This window comes from Rana temporaria, chromosome 2 (assembly GCF_905171775.1).
Source record: "Rana temporaria chromosome 2, aRanTem1.1, whole genome shotgun sequence".
NCBI lineage: Eukaryota > Metazoa > Chordata > Amphibia > Anura > Ranidae > Rana > Rana temporaria.
In genome coordinates, this window is record NC_053490.1 from 450837365 (window position 1) to 450863882 (window position 26518).

The 26518-nt window shown below is 44.0% G+C and overlaps 1 protein-coding gene across 1 annotated transcript in view; it reads left to right on the top strand.

Annotated features, from left to right (window-relative positions):
* Nucleotides 1-26518, top strand: part of LRRC75A (leucine rich repeat containing 75A) — a 451452-nt gene that overhangs the window by 143565 nt on the left and 281369 nt on the right. The window contains exon 2 of the mRNA XM_040338500.1: nucleotides 4872-5000. Within this exon, the coding sequence (XP_040194434.1) occupies nucleotides 4872-5000 (129 nt within the window). The remainder of the gene's footprint in view (nucleotides 1-4871; nucleotides 5001-26518) is intronic.

A 26518-nucleotide genomic window follows, 5' to 3' on the forward strand; every position in this document is an offset into this window, starting at 1 on the left:
TATAATTGTATTATATTCAACTTTTTAAATAATATAAATTTAAATTAATATGAATTTATTGTTGGCCATTATTGGCACCTTTAGTGCAAGAAAATCTCAGGAAAAATGCATCTCTTGTATCATGTCCTCAGTCTCTGACCATCTCTTGTATCATGTCCTCAGTCTCTGACCATCTCTTGTATCATGTCCTCAGTCTCTGACCATCTCTTGTATCATGTCCTCAGTCTCTGACCATCTCTTGTATCATGTCCTCAGTCTCTGACCATCTCTTGTATCATGTCCTCCGTCTCTGACCATCTCTTGTATCATGTCTGCAATCTCTTAATTAAACTTAAACACACTGCTAATGGTATTAGTAATATTTCCTTTCGGTGCACCTCTAGCAGATGTGATGCAGGAGATGGTCAGAGACTGCAGACGTGATACAGGAGATCAATGCAGCCTCATTAGTTTCCATCAAATGCAGCCTTTACCGGTGCCCGTCGGATGCAGCCTCACCAGTGCCCGGATCAGAGCAGCAATCTCCCGCTGTGTCACGGAGCTGGATTAAAATTTTCCAGGCCAGGAGGCCACAGTAACAATGTCCCGTCTCCTGTGATACGTCACACTGATTCAATGTTCCGGCATTGGATCAGTGTGCCATCTATCACAAGAGGCAGGACATTGTTACTGCGGCCACCCAGACAATTCAGCTCCATGATAAAATGTGTCCCCATTGGAAAGATACCCCATTATTTTGTCCCTCTGACCCCTTTCCACTGGGACAGAAAGGTAAAGAAAATCTCTCCAGCGAGGACACAGACAGCAAGACAATCCTAATGCCGCGTACACACCATCACTTTATGTGATGAAAAAAAACGACACTTTCTGTGAAGTAAAAAATGACGTTTTTGAAACTTCAATTTTCAAAGACGAAGTTGCCTACACACCATCGTTTTCTCACAATGTTCTTGCAAAGTGAGGTTACGTTCCACCACGTTTTACCATTGAAGCTCGCTTCATAAGTAGCTTCTGGGCATGCGTGGATGAAAAAACGTCTTAGAAAACAACGTTTTTTGCTACACACGGTCAATTTCTGTGAAGTAAAAAGTGCACTTTTGAAAAACGACACATAAAATTGAAGCATGCTTCAATTTTTTTTGGTCGTTTTTTACAAGACATAAAACGACGTTTTCCCCCACACACAGTCAATTAAAGTGACGTTTTTAAAAACGTCATTTTTTTCATCACATAAAGTGATGGTGTGTACGCGGCATTACAGTGGTTTAAGTCCTTCCACACACACCCCAAAGTAGAAAAAAAAGATGGAGGAGTTATGCCGCGTACACACAATCATTTTCGGCATGAAAAAAAACGTTGTTTTTCAAAAACGTCATTTAAAATGATCGTGTGTGGGCTTCACATCATTTTTCAGGTTCTGAAAAACGACCAAAAAAAAATGTCGTTTTTCGGGTTGTAAAAAATGATCGTGTGTGGGCTTTAACTACGCGAAAAACCCACGCATGCTCAGAAGCAAGTTATGAGACAGGAGCGCTCGTTCTGGTAAAACTACCGTTCATAATGGAGTTAGCACATTCATCACGCTGTAACAGACAAAAAAGCGCGAATCGTCTTTTACTAACACGGAATCAGCTAAAGCAGCCCAAAGGCGAATGGAACTTCCCCTTTATAGTGAGTGAGTGAAAAGCTTATATAGCGCTACACATGCTCTGTCTAATTGGGCGACTAAGTGGCAGATGAGGTTTAATGTAGATAAATGTAAAGTTATGCACTTGGGGGCTAAGAATATGCATGCATCATACATACTAGGGGGAGTACAACTGGGGGGATCTGTAGTGGAGAAGGATCTGGGGGTTTAAGTTGATCATAAGCTCAATAATGGCATGCAATGCCAAGCTGCGGTTTCCAAAGCGAGCAAAGTCCTTTCTTGTATTAAGAGAGGTATGGACTCCAGAGACAGAGATATAATTTTGCCCCTGTACAAATCATTAGTAAGACCTCATCTGGAATATGCAGTTCAGTTTTGGGCACCAGTTCTCAAAAAGGACATCGGAGAACTGGAGAAAGTACAGAGAAGAGCAACCAAACTGATAAGAGGCATGGAGGAGCTCAGCTATGAGGAAAGATTAGAGGAACTGAATTTATTCTCTCTTGAGAAGAGGAGAATAAGGGGGGATACGATCAACATGTACAAATATATAAGAGGTCCATACAGTGAACTTGGTGTTGAGTTATTCACTTTACGGTCAACACTGAGGACAAGGGGGCACTCTTTACGTCTAGAGGAAAAGAGATTTCACCTCCAAATACGGAAAGGTTTTTTCACAGTAAGAGCTGTGAAAATGTGGAACAGACTCCCTCCAGAGGTGGTTCTGGCCAGCTCAGTAGATTGCTTTAAGAAAGGCCTGGATTCTTTCCTAAATGTACAGAATATAACTGAGTACTAAGATTTGTAGGTAAAGTTGATCCAGGGTAAATCCGATTGCCTCTCGGGGGATCAGGAAGGAATTTTTTCCCCTGCTGTAGCAAATTGGATCATGCTCTGCTGGGGTTTTTTACCTTCCTCTGGATCAACTGTGGGTATCGAGTTGGGTGTATAAGATTGTACTGTGTTTTTTATTTTGTTTTTTTTTATTTTTTGTGGTTGAACTGGATGGACTTGTGTCTTTTTTCAACCTGACTAACTATGTAACTATGTAACATGCGAACTGAATCGCCTCTGGGCGCTTTTGTTAGACCATTTCTTCCTTGAGCTCAGAAGAGGTGGGTTTTGATCTTTCTCCTAAAGGCCAAGTGGTTCTCCTCCAACCGAATGGAGGTTGGTAAAGTGTTCCAAAGTCGAGGGCCTTGGACAGCAAATCTTCTTTCTCCTTTGGACTTGTACCTGGTTTTGGGGATTTGGAGTAGATTTTGGTTGGAGGATCGCAGAGCGCGATTGGGGTTGTAGGCTTTTATTTTTTCGCATAGGTATTGGGGGGCATTTCTCCAAATACATTTATGCGTTAGACAGAGTGCTTTGAAAGTGATTCTGTCTTTCACTGGTAGCCAGTGAAGGCTTCTCAGTGATGGGGCGATTGATTCCCAGGGTTTTTTCCCAGTCACAAGACGCGCGGCCGTTTTCTGAACGACCTGCAGGCGAGTGATTTGGTACTTTGGGAGTCCGAGGTAGAGGGCATTTGCATAGTCCAGCCTGAAGTTAACAATTGTTCCCACCACGACTGCTATGTCTTTTTTATGAATAAATGGAATTAGTCTGCGTAATAGGCGTAGCAGATGGTGTGATCCGCTGACTACTGCCCCTATTTGTGCATCCATTGTCATGTTGGTGTCGAAGAAGACTCCGAGACTTTTGACTTTGGTGCTAGGGGCGATGATTTTTCCTAGAATGGGCGGAGGTGTCCAGGTTGTTGCCAGTTGATTCTTCCGATTGGCGTGGAACAGGAGAAGTTCTGTTTTCGAGCCGTTGAGTTTGAGATAACTCTTTGTCATCCAGTTCTCTATCAAAGAGAGACATTTCTCTAGATTGAAATGATGATCCTTTTTGTTGCAGATACGAAAATACAATTGTGTGTCATCCGCATAAGAGTGGTAGAGCAGCTTTTGGCTGCTGATGATTTCAAAAAGAGGGCAGAGATAGATATTAAACATCACCAGCGATAGCGGTAATCCTTGAGGGACTCCGCATGACACCGTTCGTTTTTCCGAGGTGAACGGTCCCAGTTTCACTACTTGTGATCGGTTTTCCAAAAAGGAGGAGAACCAGGATAAGTCACATTCCGCGACTTTGGCTACTTCAGCTAGCCGAGTCAGCAATAGTTTGTGGTCAACCGTTTCAAAGGTCTAACAGTACTAGAAGACAAGGTTCTCCTTCGTCTGCGGCCTCAAGAGCATCATCCCATATTTTGAGGAATGCTGTTTCCGTCCCGTACCCTGGACGGAAACCCAATTGATAAGGATCAAGCAAATTATGGGTGTCTAAATGCTGTTGCAGCTGTTGCCGTTGTACGTCACCGCGCTTTGCTAGATCATTTTTTAAAAACGATGGTGTGTAGGCAACGTCGTTTTAATGATGAAGTTGGGAGAACTTTGTTTTTTCAACATGCTGAAAAACGTCGTTTTTTTTCGTGCTGAAAAATGATCGTGTGCATTAGGCTTTAACGTTCTTATCACAGGTGATGGAGTATAAGTATTTAATTACAGCAATGAAGAATTTGGGCCACTGTTTTAGACCAGCTGTTACTTTTACTTTATGTCATGCCTGGCAGACTTAATAACATGACATTTTCAAAGGTTAGGTTGCTGTTATTGCTATGCACAAATCTTGTCAGTAGGCTGACTCTGGAGAAGCTTTATGGCTGTGTGTTATGGCTGATGATAGGGACACATAGCTTCATAAAGCTTGTATTTTATTACGGCGGTGCTGAAGGCCAGTGTCAAAGGAAAACATTCAGTGTGAAAAATAATGGAAATAACTGGGACATTATTACACAAATTCCGTGGAATAAGTAGAAAGGACAGGAGCCAGGGCTGGGAATTGCTACTACGTCCATCGAACCAAATATTGACGTGTTCGTTTATCAAAAACAGTGTCAAATATTGCACTAGCTTCCCTCTTTTTTATTTTTTATAATAAAAAAATAATACAAAAAAAGTTTTTATTACTCACATTATCTATTTTAATGATCGTTAACTTGTGATCTGCCTGACGACTTCTGCTCATCAGCTATCCTTATTGTTATTGTATTTTTTGTGTGGCCCAAGACAATTTCTCTTCTTCCAATGTGACCCAAGGCGGTCAAAAAGTTGGACCTTCATGTACCTCTAACCTTTCTGATTAACATTTACAAATGAAAACTATTTCTATTTTCTAGGATCTGGGTATGGAGTCTACATCTCTGGATGATGTTCTTTATCGATATGCAAGCTTTCGGAATTTAGTGGATCCTATAACACACGACCTTATCATCAGCCTGGCAAGATATGTACACTGCCCTAAACCGGTAGGTAAATCTTTTTTAGTTTATGTTGAATGAGAGCAGAGGCGGCTCTTTAATTAGGCTGTCGCCTAAGGCCTTGCACTTATAGGGGCCTCGCGGCTGCCTAATTTGCCTCTGCTCAATCACTGTGTGCTAGATACGTGCAACTTTCTGCAGCCATTTTTATTTGCTTGAATTTTTTTTAACCATTATGGGCATGAGTGGGGCCCTGTGTCTAAGTTTTGCTTAAGGCCTCACAAAGCCTAGAGCTGCCTCTGAATGAGCGCATCACTCATATTTAGTTTCTCCAGCACCACCGAGAGAACCACTGAATTTAATATACAAATTACGACTTTAATTTTGACTGTATTTGGGGTGCCCAGGTTCCAGGCATTGCATTGTAAAATGAGGCGGGTTGGGGGGGGTGCATATTCTGTACCACCAGAAAGAAGGGACACAATGGGGCACTGTAGTGACTAATGTGAAAGTATGCAGTATCTGCCGACAGCTTATGCTTATAACTCATACTGATGCCTTTGGAGTCCTTCCCAACCACTACAGCTTTATTTTAAGAAATGAAAAGCATGGTGTGCTTCACTAAGCTCCAAATCCTTTACACAGTTTGCCATATTTTTTTTTTTACTGTGAAAGAAAAGAATGAAAGACGCAAACACCGTTCCACTGGAGAACATGCAAAGAACCACAGTACTAGATAAGCAAAACTTTACCAAAGTGACTCCATGGGACAAAACAGATAAAATACAACTCAATAATAATAATAGGGGACCTGGAGAAGGTTAAAGCGGAGTTCCACCTAAAAATGGAACTTCCGCTTAACCCACTCCTCGCCCCCTTACATGCCACATTTGGCATGTAATTTTTTTTGGGGGGGAGTGGGGGCTTCAGGAGAAGGGGACTTCCTGTCCCACTTCCTCCTTCCGCCGAGGGGCTGGAAAGGCGATTAGCTTAATCGCCTTTTCACAGCCCCTTCCTGTAGGCGAGCGCCTGTCCAATCGGATGGCGCCGCGCCGCTCGCGCATGCGCAGTGGGTGCCCGGCCGTGAAGTCGAAAGCTGTCACTGCCGGGTGCCCACACTAAGAATGAAGACGCCGGCCGGCGAGGGGGAGCGAGGAGCGGAGCCCCGGCCGGCGCATCGCTGGAGCCGTGGAGCAGGTAAGTGTCTGTTTATTAAAAGCCAGCAGCTACACTTTTTGTAGCTGCTGACTTTTAATAAACTTAAAAAAAGGCTGGAACTCCCCTTTAAAAACATTGATTTGCTTTATTTTGTACCATGACATCACAGTACAGAATTCACATACATTGAAAGGCGTGGTTGTACTATGTGGATTCTGGGAAACCTAGCACAAGTTCTGAAGGAAGCAAATTCTCAACCTGGTGAGTTTTGGACTTCTTAGTATTCTTTGTATGCCTGTGGCCAGGCCCTCCTTTACTGGGCCTGGATGCCATCAATTCAAAAGGGGGGCCTGGGCACCTGCTGAGTAGGAGGTCCGGCTGTACTCTCTTATTGCAGACACTGATCCTTTTATGCCTCCCCTTGCAGCACTGCCAGCTTCTCCTCTTCTTTCTCCCTCTGGCGGCACTGCAGGGGAATCGGTTCTAGCACATGCACCCCTTCAATCTGCTGTCCTGGTCCCCCCAGTGTGATCCTTTCCCCTGCAGTGCTTCCGGCTTCCTCCCTCTCCTACCGGCAGCTTCTGCGGGCACACAGGGGAATATTTCAGGATTTATTTTACTGGTCTCTTCCATTCCTGAATGAACACTATGAGCGATCGGTACCAATCACACCTATGTCCATTTGTTGTTATGCTGCAGTTCATTCATTCATCTGTGCAGCTGAGGCTACAGGGAGCAGGCCTACTACGCCCTGTCAGGCAGGCTGTATGGGGGCCCCGTGATTTCTAACAGCAGCCCTGCCTGTAGTGCAGTGTTCAGTGCGGTGACTTGGATGTTTGGAGGCTAGTGGTTATCTAATAGTAAACGCCCTACACTTTTATAAAATTGTTATCAGACAAATAGCTTGCGGTTTAGTACCTTGCTTGAGATGCTGAAAGCCGCTCCTGTAGGAATGAGCAATGTGTAATAAGCAGGGATGCACCGATACCATTTTGTGTACGAGTAGCAAACCTTTTTTTTTTTCATTTTGTACTCGCAGATACCAATTACCTACTGCAACTGTTTTGTTTACACTTCAGCTGTCAGCAATGGTAGAAAGCATTGAAAAGTTATTTACAAAAAAAATATCTTTCTTTACATTTTGCGCTTTTTTCCATGTGAAACATGTAAATATATGCTAAAGGTATAAAAATATTAACGAACAAAGCAAGCAAAAATAAAAAGTTTTAATAGTAGTTTATAAAGTAAAAGTGAACAAAAAAAAAAAATCAGCAGGAAAATAATTATTAAGGTGGAAGTCCATGCAAAATCTAAAATCCTTGCATCTACAGACACCAGGGCCCAGATTTACAAAGGACGTACGACGGCGTATCTCCACGTACGCCGTCGTAAGTCCGAATGTGCGCCGTCGTATCTACGCGCCTGATTCTTAGAATCATTTGCGCTTGAATTCGGCCAAGATACGAGCGGCGTAAGTCTCCTACGCCGTCGTATCTTGGGTGCATATTTACGCTGGCCACTAGGTGGCGCTTCCATTGATTTCCGCGTTTAATATGCAAATGAGCTAGATACGCCGATTCAGGAACGTACTTGCGCCCGGCGTATTAAAATACGCTGTTTACGTAAGGCGTCCGACCGGCGTAACTTTACCCCTCATAAAGCAGGGGTAAGTCATGTTAGGTATGGACGTCGGAAACGTCAGAACAGCGTCGTATTTTACGTCGTTTGCGTAAGTCGTACGTGAATGGGCGTAGGTTTCGTTCACGTCGACTAAGCATTGAGCCGGTGTAATTTACGGAGAAAATGCGATGTGAAATTCGATGTGATACTGATGTGATACTGAGCATGCGCGTGCATGTGCCGTTCGTTAGGTGCGTCATTTACGTGGGGTCACGATTCATTACCATACAACACGCCCCCTACCAGCCTACTTTGAATTAGGCGGGCTTACCCCGGCCCATTTACGCTACGCCGCCGTAACTTAGGGTGCAAGTTCTTTGTGAATACGGTACTCGCCTCTCTAAGTTACGACGGCGTAGCGTATATAGGATACGCTACGCCCGCACAAAGATACGCCCTCTTACGTGAATCTGGCCCCTTGGATCTAACACCAACTTCTCTATCCCTGTAAAGTAAAGATGAGTAGACATTTTTTGAGCTGTCATCCACGGCTTCTCTGTGTAGGCTTTACAGGGATCTTACGGGGATAGGGAGGTTTGTGTTAGATCCCTGGTTTCTATAGATGCAGGGATTTCAGATTTTGCATGGACTTCCACTTTAAATGGAGGAGAATAAGCAGTTATTTAAGGCTGATTATAGTAAATTGGGGGGTTAATAAGGGGTTAAACAGAGGAACACTTAATAAAAAACACAAACTTTTTTTTTTTTTTTACTTGACAGGTTATTTTAAACATGGGGTCCTCAAACTTTTTAAACAGGGGGCCAGTTAGGAATAGATTGCGACATGTAAAGGTACTAAAGACAAGCATACCGCCATATGGTCTCTATGGACAGAACGGTTTCCTGTTCTTACCCATGTGCCCTCTAGCCTAGATGTGTCTTTACTAAAACTAGCTGATACAACTCTTGTTCACCGAGATGATAACCACCAATAAACACCCCCAGACCGAAGCGCAGACTGCGTGCAAAGCACATTCGCTTTTTACAGGAGCGGGTGGCTGCCTGGCGGCCGACAGTCCAGAGCGGGCCATGTGACATCCACATAAACTCAAGGTGACATCCTGTCTTCCCCACCCCTCCACCCCCCATTTCCCCTGCCCCCTTACTATGATCACTGTCTGTCCCCCTCTTTCTCACTGTTCTATTTTTCCCTCTTTTTTTTTCTTTCCTCTTCCTTTTTAATGGTTGTTGCCGTTAGAAGGTTATTGACACCAAAATGCCCGCCGGCAGGCGCCCTAGGATAACTGGGATAACTTGAGGCGGCAAGGGTCGTTGACCAGCACGCCCGTCACAGAGTGAGTGAGGTTAGAGCTGTGCTAACACACTGGGGGCCCCAGGGGTGCTTGGGTGCAGCCTGAGGTCAGGTGGGGTGCTGGAGGAGGTTAGCAGGAGGCCTGAGTTGCCCCCCTCTTCGGGTGCGGAGCCTGGGCGGGGGTGACCCTGGGCCACTTTCTCCCCAGTGGATGGGATTGACACGGCGTAGGTGATGGGCAGACCAGGGAGGCAGCGGGCCCAGTTGGCCACTGCACCAATAGTAGCCAAGACCTTATGTCAGCCACAACTAGGTGACAGGAGCACTAGGCCCCTGGACTTTACATGCATGTATAACCTTCATAATGTTTTATTCAGTTTCCGCTTGTTTCTCTTCCTATTTTATTGTTGAATAGTGAAAATGTTTGTCACTATTGAGCGCATATTGTGCCATGATTGTAAAACTGTGACTGTATCTAATAAACAAAGTATATACAAAAAATAAAAACAGGGGGCCAGTTCACCATCCCTCAGACTGTTGGGGGGCTGGATCAATGCAGCCTCACCAGTGCCCATCAGTGATGCCTCATCGGTGCCCATCAGTGCAGCCTCACCAGTGCCCATTAATGCAGCCTCACCAGTGCCCATAATTGCAACCTGATTGGTGCCCATAATTGCATCCTCACCAGTGCCTGTCAATGCAGCCTCACCACTCCCCGTAAATGCAGCCTCACCAGTGCCCATAAATGCAGCCTCACCAGTGCCCATCAATGCAGCAGAGGAGGATGAAGGAGCATGTAGGATGGCAGAGCAATGTAAGTCGTCCATCCAGTGAGTGGGAGCAGAGGCATAGGTATTGCACAGGATGCAGCCAAGATGGCGGCTGGCCGCAAGGACATGGAAAACAGAAGCTAGATCTGTGGGGCAGGCCAGCCTACCAGCCCCAGACAACCTCAGGGACAGGATGAAGTTGATGCCTGTGTCTGGGGTATCGATGGATTGTGGATGGTGCAGGATGAAAGGATGTTCAGCGCTCAGTTTCCAAAGCATCTTCCGCGGCTCACATCTGGGACAAACCCCCCCTGTGCGGGCCATATTTTGAAGACCCCTGCTTTAAACTGTCTTCATCTGCAGATCGAAGTTCATCCCTTTGATCTGTAGATGACGAAACAGAGAAGATACAAAAAGAAACAATGTTTCTTTTTATCTTTGTGTTTCAGTGGCTGAGCAATGTTGTTAATAAATATTGTCTGGCTGCTTTTATTTTTTTTCATTTTTTTGGACAGATCCAATTAGACACCAACACTTCAGCTGTCAACAGGGGAACCCCACTGACAGCTGAATGAGTCATCAGTTGTTAAGGACATAGTGGCCCTGCTCCTTAACAACTGATAATTGCAGTTTTCTTTTTTTTATATATATATTTCAACTGTCAGTGCCGAAATCCCATTGACAGAACCAAGCCTGAAAGTATTGGTTTCAGGTATCGGTGCATTTGCACGAATACCGATACTCGTGCAAGTGCTTAGTATCGGCACTGATATCGATATCAATGCAACCCTAGTAATAAGTGATGCTTATGTGTTGAGGCTTCTGCTGTACACTTAGGGCCAGATTCTAAGAGGAGATACGACGGCGTATCTCCAGATACGCCGTTGTATCTCTGTGTCCGGCCGGTCGTATCTATGCGCCTGATTCTTAGAATCAGTTACGCATAGATATCTGTTAGATCCGACAGGCGTAAGTCTCTTATACCGTCGGATCGTAACTGCATTTTTAAGCTGACCGCTAGGGGCGTGTATGCTGATTTACGCGTCGAAATATGTAAATCAGCAAGATACGCGAATTCCCGAACGTACGCCCGGCCGACGCAGTAAATTTACGCCGTTTACGTTAGGCTTTTCCCGGCGTATAGTTACCCCTGCTATATGGTGGCGTAAGTCTGGCGTACCAATGTAAAGTATGGCCGTCGTTCCCGCGAGTAAATTTGAAAATTTTGCATCGTTTGCGTAACTCGTCCGTGAATGGGGCTGGACGTAATTTCCGTCCACGTCAAAACCAATACGTCCTTGCGGCGTATTAGGAGCAATGCACACTGGGAGATTTCCACGGACGGCACATGCGCCGTTCGTGAAAAACGTCAATCACGTCGGGTCACAGAAGATTGACATAAAACACGCCCCCCTGTCCCACATTTGAATTAGGTGGGCTTACGCCGGCCGATTTACGGTACGCCGCCGCAACTTACGGAGCAAGTGCTTTGAGAATACAGCACTTGCCCGTCTAAGTTGCGGCGGAGTAACGTTAATCGGATACGTTACGCCGCCGCAAAAATACGCGCTCCTACGAGAATCTGGCCCTTAGATGGAAGAATATCCTTTCACTTTAAGTCCATTTTCTGCCACATACCATCAACGCTCTAGGCACATTTTGTCAATGCTAATGTGTCTTGCAGAACACCCAGCAGAACACACTAGACATGTGCATTCGTTTTCGTTAGAATGCATTTTCGTCCGAAAATCAGGTTTTTTTCGTTATCGTTTTAACAAACGATAACGAAAGTGCAAGAAACGAAAACCGAAAGATCCGACATAAAAAATGCTTTATTTTCGTTTTCGTTGCGGTAAAAATTCGATATAGAGAGATTCGACATTATAGGGAAAAGATTCGACATCATAGAGAAAAGATTCGACACTATAGAAATAATAGATTTGACATTACAGAGAATAGATTTCGATTTATGAGAAAATAGATTCGACATTATAGAGAATATATTCGACATTATTACTAGCCATACAACATTAGAATTCTTGTAGGCGGAACATTCGAACGGAAATGTACGATTTGACGTAAAGATTCAACGTTCCGTCGAATATTTTTTGACCATTAGACAGACACCAACAAAGATTCGACGTTCCGGCGAATATTCTTTTGACCATTCGACAGGAACCAAGTATTATTGGATTTTCGGACGAAAGCTATTCCCCAACGAAAAACGACATAAATCAAAACGATTTTTGGGAGTAACTAAATAAATTTATTTTCCAAACGAAAACGAAAAAACTAAACGAAATATTCCAGTCTGCACATGTCTAGAACACACCACACAATGGGTTACTGGAGCTATATCTGAAAGTGAGCCAATCAGATCACACGTTAATGTATTTAAAGCGGAACTGCAGTCTGCTCAAATAATTTGTAAAAAAAAATCTGTCATTCTAAAGCTTCCCTCCAGACACCTATTCTTTTAAATATACTGTGATTCTGTACTTGCCAAATATTCTGCAGAAATCTTCCTCCACTGAGTCTGACTGCAACCATTTTAACTGTGGGCAGCTGAAGCTGCTGCCTGCTCACTTCCTGGATTTACACAGACAAACAGAGGCACAACTCCAGCTCTGCAGCCCTGTCCTGGCAAACTCTCATGGGTGAGAGAGAGAGAGAGAGAGAGAGAGATGTGCATGATGTCATAAGCCTAGGCTTTTTACCAGACAAGAAACAGGAAGTGGGCTGTATAAGGTATTTACTGGCAGAAAAGCGCAGCGCAGAAGATTTAATAGATGAAAAAAAAGAGCCACTTTAAGCCTGGAGTGAAGCCCTTGAAATAATTTCTGGTTTCAGGGAACCCATGCTAATAATTATATGTACTGCATATGGTACATTAATGTGATGGTAACTGGGAAGAGTTATTTTTACTTTTGTGCTCATTGAGAATAACCCACTTACTACAGATAGCTAAAAAGATCATTATATTCAGTGGTTACTTATCCAAGAGGTAGTAATTGCTCCTTGCTCAGGGAACCCCTAACAACTTCTGAAGGATCCTTCGCTAAGAAAAGATGATCTAGTTGGTTGCTTGTTAGTTAATCAATACATTTTTCACATTCTCTTCTGCTTTGTTGGCAAACATAATATATGAGGCTGTATTTTGTAAAAAGAATGCTAAATATTTACACTAAAAACATCATTGTAGCAGCACAAGGTGACATTTGTTCTTTATGTATATACAATGTGTCATATGCAGTAAGTATTGATCTCAGTAGAGGTCTCATGCCGCGTACACACAATCATTTTTCGGGTTGTAAAAAACGTTGTTTTTCAGGCTCTAGAAAAAACTATGTTTTTTTCAACTTCATCATTACAGTGACGTTGCCCACACACGATCGTTTTAAAAAAATGCTCTAGAAAAGCGCGGTGACACTACGCTATACACACACAAAACAACCAGCAGCTCCTCCGGGGGTAGTGCTACAGTATTAAAATGCCAAAGACACTAATGCCGCGTACACACGGGTTCTAAAAAATGCCACTTTTAAGGGTCTAGAAAAAACAACGTTTTTTTCAACCTGATTATTAAAACCTCCTTGCCTACACACGATTGTGAAAAAAAAAATGCTCTAGAAAAGCGTGGTGACGTACAACACGTACGACGACACTATAACGGGGAAGTTCCATTCAGGTGATGCAACCCTTTGGGCTGCTTTAGCTGATTCCGTGTTAGTAAAAGACGATTTGCGCTTTTCTTTCTGTTACAGCGTGATGAATGTGCTTACTCCATTACGAACGGTAGTTTAACCAGAACGAGCGCTCCCGTCTCATAACTTGCTTCTGAGCATGCGCGGGTTTTTCACGTCGTTAAAGCCCACACACGATCATTTTTTACAACCCGAAAAACGACATAGTTTAAAACGTTGTGAAAAAATAGAGCATTTTCGAAAAAAAAATTGCTCTTAAGTCCACACACCATCATTTTAAATGACATTTAAAAAAAACGTAATTTTTTACAACCGGAAAAATGATCGTGTGTACGCGGCATCACAAATGTATCATTTTGCTCTCATTTTATTTTAGCAAACATATGGTTTACAGGGCTTTTAACAGACCCCCCCCCCCCCAATGTTTATACTACAAAGCTGCATTGTATTTATAGACTGGAGAATATAGCTGAGCATGCTGTAACTTGGTAGCTCTTGCAAACCCAAGTCAAGAATATACTGTATGCAGATCTGCATGTTACTGTGATTAGTGTGTATGACCTCAATGTACTGCAGTGATTCCATTTTTAATATGTACAAGTAAACCATTGTATTGTATTATTCTACATGTAGATGGTTGTGAATTTTACGTACAGTGGGTGACCGCGATATTGTGTCAATCTTGCTCCCTTTCTCGGCGAGATTGACCACCTACGAGCCCCATCGGCGGGAGCCAGCGACGAGCTGCCTTTCCACGATGGAGACAAAGCCGTCATAGAAGCGACGGGGATCCGACTTGGATTCCCGCCAATTCTAGCTGCGGCGTTTGGTATGAATCCTGAGAGGGAACTCCATGCCAAATTTTAAATAAAAAAACGGCATGGGTTCCCCCCCAGGGGCAGACCAGGCCCTTAAGTCTGGTATGGGTTGTAAGGAGACCCCCCCTACGCCGAAAAACCGGCGTGGGGGTCCCCCCACAATCCATACCAGACCCGTATCCGAAGCACGCTGCCCGGCCGGTCAGGGAAGGAGTGGGGACGAGCGAGCGCCCCCCCCCCCTCCTGAGCCGTACCAGGCCGCATGCCCTCAACATGGGGGGGTTGGGTGCTCTGGGGCAGGGGGGCGCATTGCGACCCCCCACCCCAGAGCACCCTGTCCCCATGTTGATAAGGACAGAGCCTCTTCCCGACAACCCTGGCCGTTGGTTGTCCTGGTCTGCAGGCGGGGGGCTTATCGGAATCTGGGAGCCCCCTTTAATAAGGGGGCCCCCATATACCGGCCCCCCACCCTAGGTGAATGAATATGGGGTACATCGTACCCCTACCCATTCACCTGGAGGCAAAGTGTAAAAGAAAATAAACACACAACACAGGGTTTTTAAAGTAATTTATTAGTCAGCCCTGGGGGCCCCCCTCTCTTCTTTAGCTCTTTTTCAAGTAGGGGCCTTCTTCTTCGGCAGGGGGGGTCGGTCTTCCGCTCTCCGGGTGTCTTCTCCGCCCCCTGGGGGTCTTCTCCGCTCTCCGGGGGTCTTCTTCCATCTTCTCCACTCTCCGCTGTCGTCTCAGTGATCCCCGCTTCTTCTCCCGCTCGCTCTCCGGTGCCTTCTCCTTCAGGGCTGGCCGCCGCTATCTTCGTGTTAGCTCAGTTAGCACCGATTTATATAGGCCTCTTATGATGTCACAGTCCTACCATGCTCCGGTACCTACCCACGTGGGTAGGTACCACGTGGGTAGGTACCGGAGCATGATAGGACTGTGACATCATAAGAGGCCTATATAAATCGATGCGAACCACGCACCCGGCATTGCAGCGGGAAGAAGCGTTGTGTCAACATCGGAAGAAGAGAAGAAGGCAGAAGACGTCTCAGAAGAGCGGGCTGGCTGCCGCTAGTAATTGAGCTAACACGAAGATATCGGCGGCCAGCCCTGAAGGAGAAGGCAGCGGAGAGCGAGCGGGAGAAGAACCGGGGAGCGCCGAGACGACATCGGAGAGCGGAGAAGATGGAAGAAGACCCTCGGAGAGCGGAGAAGACCCCCGGAGGGCGGAAGACAGACCCCAGGTGTTACAACAGCAAATGACTATGGGAGGAGGGTTTGGTACTGTTTGCTGTCCCCCAAAATAAAATTACCACCAGCCACCACTGTCAATATCCACAAGCTATTCAAATAACCTGAATGTCTTTTGCAATAATTAGGCATCTGATGGTATGAGTGAATGCACTCTGCTTGTAAAATTAAACTCTGTATTTTCGTTTGTATATAAAATATAGTATTTATTAAAATTTCAATCTGGATTAGTGACTGCTTACAATTTAAACATGTAAGGGATAGCATAAAAAGCAATTCCTATGTATACATCTGTATGGTGTGGGTGGTAAGCGCTCGCATTGGGGGTGATTATCCTCTTACAGAGTGCATGCTTTGCTTGTGTTTAGTACTTTCATATTCATAATAAAGTGCTCTTTTTGTATATGAGCTGCCTTAGGTACTTTTTTTTTTTTTTTTTTTCATACACCTTTTTCAGAAATATTTTCCTTTACAAACACAGAGAAATATATTACACATTAAAAAGAGGGAATCCAATATCTGTATTACAATTATACTGACCATACCAATATTCTCTTCTCATTGTCAAAACTCTTGAATGTTGTATAAACATTTTTCATAATCAAAAATCTACAGTATCAAAACATTTTGAATTTATGTGTTTCTACATATCATAAAGTAGTGGACAATTTTATTTTTATTTTTTTTAAATGAAAGGAACAAACAGTCACCACCAACCATAGACCCCCTTCCCACTGGTACGCTTTTTCTTGCATGGATGCATATCAGTTGTGACCTGACGTGATTGAGGTTTTTTACGAACGGCGCATGCGCCGTCCGTGTACATATCCCAGTGTGCATTGCTCTAAAGTACGCCGCAAGGACGTATTGGTTTTAACGTGAACGTAAATTACGTCCAGCCCTATTCGCGAACGACTTACGCAAATGACGTAAAACATTCAAATTTCGACGCGGGAACGACGGCCATACTTAACATTGCATGCGCCTCCTAATAGCAGGAGTAACCTTACGCAGAAAAAGCCTAACGTAAACGACGTCAAAAAATAGCGCCGGGCGTATGTAAATTTGTGAATCGGCGTATCTAGGTCATTTGCATATTCTACGCCAAAAACTATGGAATCGCCACCTAGCGGCCAGCGTAAATATGCACCCTAAGATACGACGGTGTAAGACACTTACGCCAGTCGGATCTTAGGCTAATGTCGGCGTATCTTGCTTTCTAAATACAGAAAAAAGATACGCCGGCGCAGCTTTGAATTTACGCAGCGTATCTATAGATACGACGGCGTAATTCATTGCTGAATCTAACCCTTTGAGTACATCCTTATCTTTCTGCTGATTTCACAAGGTGGAGGTTTCCCTTTTGGATCTGTTTGGATCTTTCACGAGAGAGAGAGCTGTGCTTGATGTCATAAGCCTAGACTTTTTACCACACAAGAGACAGGAAGTGGGCTGTATAAGGTATTTACTCTCAGAAAAAAAAAATGTTTTACTATCCAAAGTTAAAACAACAAGGGCAGAAGACTTAATAGATGGAAAGTTGAAAAAGGTCCGCTTTAACCAGTGATTAGTCGATTGTTAAGGAATCCGGCTTGTTCCGCATCTTTAACAATCAGCCGGGATAAATTGTGTGCCCCCCCTTGCACAGCATCTTGTCCCCTTGGTGCTCACCAGTAGCTTGGCCCGGCTTTCCCCTGCCTTTTCCCCTCACATTCTGGGAGCTCATGCTCCATGATGTACCACCCGCTGTCTCTCTGCCTCCTCCCCCCTCCGGTGATATCATCCATCCTGAGCTGGAGCATGCTGACCACAGGGAGGCATTATACTAGTTTATAAAGTGATACTAAAGTCTTGCACAGAGCAGCCCTGATCCTCCTCGGGTCCCTTACTGGCATTCCTGGCCCCTCCCTCCTACCAAATGACCCCACAGCTAGCAGCTTGCTATGGGGGCACCCGAGCTGAGCCACTATTGTGTGTGTCCATTCAGACACAGAGCCGCAGCTTGGCCCTGGTCCCGTTTTCTCCTCATTGGCTCACTGACTTTGATTGACAGCAACGGGAGCCAATGGCACCCGCTGCTGTGTCTCAGACAATGTCTCCTGGGAACACTACCCGATGAATCCATATACAGGAAGCAGCCAGTAAAATAAAGGATTACTAAGGTACAGTGGATTGAAAAAAAAAAAAAGGGGTTTAGTAATTATGCATATGAGCGTATCATTTTTTTTTTTTTGGTGGGGGAGTGGATCTTGGGTGGGAGTTCCCACGCTTTTTTCCCCAGGACTTGACCCCTGAGCACAACACAAAGAAAGTGCAACGTTTCGGAGCCACGTAGGGCCCCTTCGTCATCACATGCCTGACATGTCACCCCAGGACCTAACCATATCAATGTGCCTACTATTTTCTTCTATCCCAGACATAATCTACTATTTTCTTCGATCCCAGACATACTATTTTGAAAAACTACTACAATACACTGTTTACAGCGATACAATGAGTAATAGCTTTTAAATGGCATTCCCTTCTGTTCCCTTCTCCCAGGTTCTTACCAGAATGGGCTTTCTGATACAGTTCATTAATCTCATGATAAATGGGGTATTCTGATTTCTTCTCACTTGATGCCATAAATGACAGGTCTCTGCCTTAATGCAATCTATGCATGACAACTGACAATTGCACATGCGATGATTCTTTTGGTGGTATTTAATCACACCTGCGGTTTTTATTTTTTTTAAATATATATATTTGTTACTTTTTGCAATAATAAATATCCCCCTAAAAATAAAAAAATAAAACAAATTTCTTTATCAGTTAAGGCCAATTCTTCTACATATTCTTGGTAAATTGATTGGTTTGCGCAAAAGTTATAGCATCTACAAAATAAGGAATAGATTTATGTCTTTCCTTTTTTTTTTTTTACTAGTAATGGAGATGATCTGCGATTTTTAGCGGGACTGCGACATTGTGGCGGACAGAACGGACACTAGGCACTTTTTTCGGACCATTGTCATTTATACAGCAATCGGTGCTATAAAAATGCACTGATTACTGTGTAAATGTCACTGGCAGGAATGGAGTTAACACTAGAGGGAGATCAAGGGGTTAAAGGAGTTGTAAAGGTAAAAGTTTTTTTACCTTAATGCATCCTATGCATTAAGGTAAAAAAACATCTGACAGCAAAATTTATTTTTAAAAAAATAAATAATTGTACCTTTAGTGTTCCTTTAAATGTGTTCCCTGGGAGGTGTTTCTAACTGTGGAGAGAAGGGACTGACTGGGAGTACAGAGAGCACTGTTTCTAATCACAAAGAACAGATGATCACTCTGAACTCCTCTGTCAGAACGGGGATCTGTTTGTTTAAATTGACAGATCCCTGTTCTGGCTCTCTGTGGAGCGATTGCGGGTGTTCGGTGGACATCGCAGCCGCCGGCCGCGCGTAATGGCTCCCCCACCCCGCTGTAGCTGTTAAAGGGACCGTGAAACAGCTATGGCAATTCGCAGGGACGAGCCAACCTGCCGCCGTATAATGATGGCAGGCTGGTTGGCAAGTGGTTAATACACTGTAGCTTTGATGCTGTGATTGTTCTATGAAGATATCTGTTACTGCACTCTGTGTAAAGTATATCCAAATTGTCACATGTAAGCACAAAATGCACTTCAGAACCAATTATTAAATACAGACTGTTGTATTCCTGGAAACTGAACAAGAATTTAAAGGCTAAATTTGCTTTTTTTAAAGTATACTATACTTACTAAGGGCTTTAGTGTGTTGTTAAAAAAAAAAAAAGCGCAATTTTTAAATCATATCCAAAGTAGACCAAGACCAACTTCCGCAAAGCCTTAAACAAAATCTTTCACCATAGTGATCAGCCATGTCCTGGGATGCACCAAACACTAGATGCTCCCTCCAAGTATCTCAGGAGCAATCTCACTTCCGTGTTCCAAACCCACACATGTGCAGTGCACTCTCCCCCATTCTTTGCTGCTGTAGGATAGAGAGATTGCTCTGTACATGCTTGGAATATGGAAGCAAGCTTGCTCCTGTGATGCTGGGAGTGAGCATCTATCGTTTGGAGCATCCCTTAACTTGGGCAAGACGGGGCTGATCACTTCAGTGGGAGTTTCTGTAGCAGTATTTGGGGATGTTTGTCATGGCCTACTTGTTGGGCATTAAAACTGAAGACACTGTTTGAAAACTACACAGCAATGCAGGCCTGGAAGACTGTCTGTTGCTTTTCAGGGAGTGAAAACCAGAATGTCTGCCCTGATGGTTAATGATCAAAATCCAGTATTTTGAAGGATTCAAATGCAAAATTCCTGAAAGTTTGGGACCCTTGGATAAATTCCCCTGGCCGTCCCCGACTAGCTATGGTCCACTGCAAATCTCGCTGGTGCAGGTCCCCCGTCCGTGGTACTCGCCCTCTCCTGTTGCTCCCCTCTCTCTCTGTCTCTCTCCCTCTCTCTGTTGCTCTCCCTCTGTCTCGCTCTCTCTCTGTCTGTCTCTCTCTCCGTCTTGTCCCGTACACACGTGCAGGATTTCTGACGGGAAAAGTTCCCGTCGGAAATCCTGAGGGGAAAGCCGAGAACCTGCTCGGGCAGTCTTCCCCCTACACACGAGAGGTTTTCCCGACAGGAGCTTTGGAACCCTGGCCGTGTGTATGCTCCATTGCAGTTTTTCCCATAGAAAAACTGCCAAAAACCTCCGGGCAAAAGTCTGCCGGTTTCCCCGGCAGGAAAAAAGAGAGCTGATTCTCTTTTTTTTCCCATCGGGAAAACCAGCCGTGTGTACAAGTCTTCTGTCTCTCTCTCTCTGTCTGTCTCTCTCTCTCTCTGTCTCACCCTCTCTCTCTCTCTGTGTGTCTCTCTGTCTCTCTGTCTGTCTCTCTCTGTCTGTCTCTGTCTCTGTCTCTCTCTCTCTCTCTCTCTGTGTCTCTCTCTCTCTCTCTGTGTCTCTCTAGCTCTCTCTCCCTCTCTCTGTCTCTCTCTGTCTGTGTCTCTCTCTCTCTCTGTCTCTCTGTGTGTGTGTCTCTCTCTGTCTCTCTCTGTCTCTGTCTCCCTCTCTGTCTCTCTCTCCCTCTCTGTCTCTCTCTCTGTCTCTCTCTGTGTCTCTCTCTGTGTCTCTCTCTGTGTCTCTCTCTGTGTGTGTCTCTCTCTCTCTCTCTTTCTCTCTCTCTCTCTCTGTCTCTCTCTCTCTCTGTTTGTCTCAAATCAAATTCAAATTTTCACATTCAAATAAGCTTTATTGGCAGGACCAAATACATGTTAGCATTGGCACTCTGTCTCTCTCACTCTCTCCATTTTTTTTTACCTCCTCTGTCTCATTCCTTTTCTCTTCAATCCTGATATGAAGTCTATTAGACGAACACTGATATCCCTATGGCCACTTTCACATTGCTACGACTTGAAAGTTGTACGATTTTACACACGTGATTTTGACACGATTACAGGGAATGCCTGTGTAAACTTGAGGCCTATGGATTGGACCTCAACTCGCATCAAAGTCGAACCAAATTTGTGCAGGGTCTACTTTGAAGTCGCTCAGATAGGAATGATTAACATTGGGAATCATAGGGTACGACTCTGATGTCCAAAGTCGAAGGAAAAGTCGTACAAGTGTGAAAGGGGCCTCAGGTGATAGTGCAGTATTGCTTATGATATTTACCTTACCTCTTTGGTGCTGGTAACAGTTTATAGTTATGTTATTAATCATACGTACATACGCAGTTTTTTTGTACGTGCCTGTTTACTGTCGCCCCTGCGTGGGCAAACCATGGCTTGTCATATCCACTTGAAACTTAAAAAGTTTTTTCTGTTTCAGTATTTCTATTAACACCCTTGGGGGGCCCATACACAGTATAGTAAGTGTATTTTAGTGAAAAGGTGAACTTTTAGGTTCAGGAAAACTAGATTAGAATATGTCAACGTTTTTAAGAATAAATTATAAAAAAGGTTAGCGTCAAATATTTTTGGAGATTACTTTTACAAGTAGTACAATTGCTGCCAAAAAAAAAGCACAGTGTTTGTATAAAAGGGGCATAGCACAATCCAACCCAACAGATATGCGATTTAAATTTAGCAAAGAATGTCAACAGCAATCCTGTTCAGTGTCTTGCAGTTAGTATGTCAAGTGTATTTATTGCCCATGTGTTGTGTTCTGCACGCATATGACACTTGCTTTGATCCTGAAATGTCATTCCATTCCAAGGCTCAGTTTTAAAGTGGTAGTTAACTCAATAGCATTACTTTGCTGCATTAAAATCCTTAAGAATCAGTGTATATAGTGCTCTACTTACATTTTGTCTAAGCTGTGCCATTCTGTTGCAATCCAGATAGGATAGACGTAATGACGTCACACAGCGCATGCACGCATCTGCGGGTATTCACGGCATGCTCTGCATGCCATCTCTCCATTTCAGCAAATGCTGTGCCTTCGTCATCTATTCTCTGGGGCATTGCAATACCACGAGAGTACAACCCCATGCACAGCTTCCTGAAACACCCCATGTGACTTGTTTTCACCCCCATGTGACATAGCATCAGAGCTGATCACAGGACTCTTGGTGCCAATCGTAAACATGCTGGTATTCGTTGCCATAGCAATCCCAGATCGAAAATGAGGCTTGCTTCTCACTCGATGCGCATGCGCGAGACTCTGGCTATACGACAAGAAAGGGTGGAAGTTTTACAGTGCGTAGAAGAGGAAAAGAACAGAAGAAATGGCGCCAGCTTCGGATTGGTAGACAGGGAAAACAAAATCGTCTAGAAAAAGTAACAGAGAACCAATGGGGTTTATTTACACAGGGGATCGATATAAAAGGCTTTTTTGCAATGCCTACATTTATTTTCAGAATTTTTGTTTGCTAAGTTTTCTACCGCTTTAAGTGTCTCTTCTCTAGCAGTCCTGCACCTTTCACTACTACTGAAGAAGATGTGCATCTTTACATACCCTCGCTATACACAAAGACCTCCTTAGGCGGCGTACACACGGTCGAACATGTCCGCTGAAACTGGTCCGCGGACCAGTTTCCGCGGACATGTCCAACCGTGTGTACGGCCTAGCGGACAGGTTTCCAGTGGACAAAAGTTTTGACGCATGCGCGGAAGCATTGCACTTCCGTGTTTGAGAACGTCGGTGTCTTCTACGTCACCGCGTTCTCTGTCCGCGGGGATTTTGGTCTGATGGTGTGTACACACATCGGACCAAAAGCTCCCAGGAGACATGTCTGATGAAAACGGTCCGCGGACCGTTTTCATCGGACATGTCTCCTTGTGTGTACAGGGCCTTAGTGTTTGGAAAGACCCTGCCTTTTGTTAGAAATATGATGCAGTGGTCATGATGATTATGGGATTGTACACCCCATTAACACTCATCATAACATAAAAACATACCTAAATAATAAAATAAACACAAAACAAGGATTGTGGAAAAGTTTAGGCTGCGGCGCCTTTATTGGTTTTAAATTAAATTTAAATTATGAAATTAATTTTAACCTTTAATACCAAACAGAACCACACTTTTAACCATTAACAGACCATCATGCTTAGCCACTAAGACTCAAGCAGCAATAACCTTATACCAGCCAAATACGTTTTCCCACCACTGCGAACCCACAAAGTGGGCGACATTAGGTGGACTTCTACGATGGAAAAAAAATAACAAAGGGAGGGAGAGTGGGGGAGCAGGTCAAAAGATCCAGAAGGAAGGCTTAGGAGAATCCAGAGGTGAGTCCAGGTGACAGACCTGAGGTAAATGGAGACTGCTTCTTCTTGAGTCACTCCTTTGTTGCCTTGGCGATATGTTTTAAGTCATTGTCATGCTTGAAGACCCATCCATCTTCAGTGTTCTGGCTAAGTGAAGAAGGTTATCATTCAAGATTTTACAATGCATGGTCCTGTCCATTGGCCCCTCAATGCTGCAAAGTTGGCCTGTACCTTTAGCAGAGAAACCGCTCCAAAGCATCATGTTTCCACTTCCATGCTTGACTGTAGGGATGGTTTTCTTAGGGTCATAGTCAGCATTTTTCTTCCTCCAAACATTGGGAGTTGAGTTAATGCCAAAGAGCTCAAGTTTGGTCTCATCTAACCACAGCACTTTCTGCCAATTATTCTCTGAATCATTTAGATGTTCATTGGCAAACTTTAGATGGGCCTGTTCATGTGCCTTCTTGAGGAGGGAGACCTTGTGGTCGCTGCACGATTTCAAAACCATGGTGGCCTATTGTGTCACCAATAGTTTATTTGGTGATTGTGGGCCCAACTGCCTTGTGATCACTCATAAGCTCCTCCCATGTAGTTCTAGGATGATCCCTCACTTTTCTCATGACCATCCTTACCCCATGAGGCAAAATCTTGCATGGAGCTCCGGGCCAAGGGCAGTTGATGGTTATTTTGTATTTCTTCCATTTGCAAATAATCGTGCCAACAGTTAGTTATCTGCTTCTCACCAAGCTTCATGCTAATGGTCTTGTAGCCAATTCCAGCCCTGTCCAGGTCTACAATATTATCCCTGATGTCTTTTGACAGCTCTTTGGTCTTGCCCATGATTGTTCAGTTAGAATGGAAGAAAAAATTATGTAGACAGGTGTTTTTTATATACATAACAAGTTGTCGTTAGGAGCACCTTCTTAATTGACAGGGCTAATCTGTGTACCACACGAGCACATACTGTAGCCAGTCTGTGGGAGCCAGAATTATTGTTAGTTGGTAGGGGATAAAATGATAGACCCTTAATTTCTTTGTACAGTGCCTTGAAAAAGTATTCACACCCTTTGAAATTTTCCACATTTTGTCATGATACAACCAAATAAAGTAAATTGTTTTGGGAAGTCATGTGATAGACCAACATAAAGTGGCATATAATTGTAAAGTGGAAGGAAAATGGGTTTCAATTTTTTTTTTACAAATATCTAAAAAGTGTGAGGTGCATTTGTATTCTGCCCCTCTGAGTCAATACTTTGTAGAACCACCTTTCACTGCAATTATAGCTGCAAGTCTTTTTGGGTATGTTTCTACCAGTTTTGCACATCTAGAGAGTGGCATTTTTGCTAATTTTTGTAAAATAGCTCAAGCTCTGTCTCATTGGATGGAGGGCATCTGTGAACAGCAATTTTTAAGTCTTGCCAATTGGATTTAGGTAGGAATTTTGACTGGGCTATTTTAACACATGAATATGCTTTGATCTAAACCATTCTATTGTAGCTCTGGCTGTATGTTTAGGTTTGTTGTACTGCTGGAAGGTGAACCTCTAACCCAGTCTCAAGTCTTTTGCAGACTCTAACAGGTTTTCATCTAAGATTGCCCTGTATTTGGCTCCATCCATCTTCCTGTCAACTCTGACCAGCTTCCCTGTCCCTGCTGAAGAAAAGCATCCTCACAACATGATGCTATCACCACCATGTTTCACGGTGGGGATGGTGTGTTCAGGGGGATATATAGTGTTCGTTTTCCGCCACATATAGCGTTATTCTTTTAGGCCAAAAAGTACAATTTTGGTCTCATCTGACCAGAGCCCCTTCTTTCACATGTGTGCTGTGTCCCCCACATGGCTTATTGCAAACAGGATTTCCTATGGCTTTATTTCAACAATGGCTTTCTTCTTGCCACTCTTCCATTAAGGCCAGATTTGTGAAGTGCACAATTAATAGTTGTCCTGTGGACAGATTCTCCCACCTGAGCTGTGGGTCTCTGCAGCTCCTCCAAAGTTACCATGGGCCTCTGGGCTGCTTCTCTGATTATCTCCTTGCCCGGCCTGTCAGTTTAGTTGGACGGCCATGCCTTGGTAGCTTTGCAGTTGTGCCATGCTCTTTCCATTTTCGGATTATGGATTGAACAATGTTCAAAGCTTGGGATATTTTTTTATGACCTAACCCTGCTTTAAACTTCTTCACAACTTTATCCCTGACCTGTCTGGTGTGTTCCTTGGCCTTCATGATGCTGTTTGTTCACTAAGGTTCTCTAACAAACCTCTGAGAGCTTCACAGAACAGCTGTATTTATACTGAGATTAAATTACACACAGGTGAACTCTGGTTAATAATAATTAGGTAACTTCAGCAGACAATTGGTTCCACTAGATTTTAGTAAGGGCTCTTTCACACGTCCTGTCAGTTTCTTTTTCCGCTCTACGTCGGCTCAGCGGGGATCCCCGCTGAGCTCTCGGCGGATAGGGCGGTCCCCGCACACAGTGCAGGGACCGCCCTGTCTCAGCTCCGCTCTGCCCTATGGGGAACCAGATGCAGACGGACCGTGTGTCCGTCTGCAACAGTTCTGTTCCGCCGGACGGAAGAAAAATAGGGTTTTCTTCCGTCCGAAAACCGGATCCCGACGGACGCGGACGCTAGCGGATGCTCCATCCGTTAACGGACGCGTTCCCATAGGGATTCATTACAAGTCCGTTAACGGACTTGTAATGAACGGACAGGCGGATCGGACATGTGAAAGGGGCCTTAGAGGTAACAGAGTAAAGAGGGCTGAATACAAATACATGCCACACTTTTCAAATATTTATTTATAAAAAAAAATTAAAACCATTTATTATTTTTTTTGTCCACTTCACAATCATGTGCCACTTTAGGTTGGTCTATCACATAAAATCCCAATAAAATACATTTATATTTTTGGTTGTAACATGACAAAATTTGGAAAATTTCAAGGGGTATGAATATTTTTTAAGGCACTGTAAGTAGGCAAACAAAATCCTGCAGGGGATCAAAAAATGATTTTCCCCACTGTATCAGTTCTGCATATTAGTGCCTCCTCATTACTGCCACCTAATTGATGCCTGTTAGTGCAGCCTCTTCAGTGCCCATCAGTGCAGCCTCATCGGTACCCATCAGTGAAGTAGAAGATGTGCTTATTTACAACATTTTATAACCAAAACAAAGAAAAACTTTTTTCCCCAACAAATTTCACTCTTTTTTAAATTTGTATCACAAAA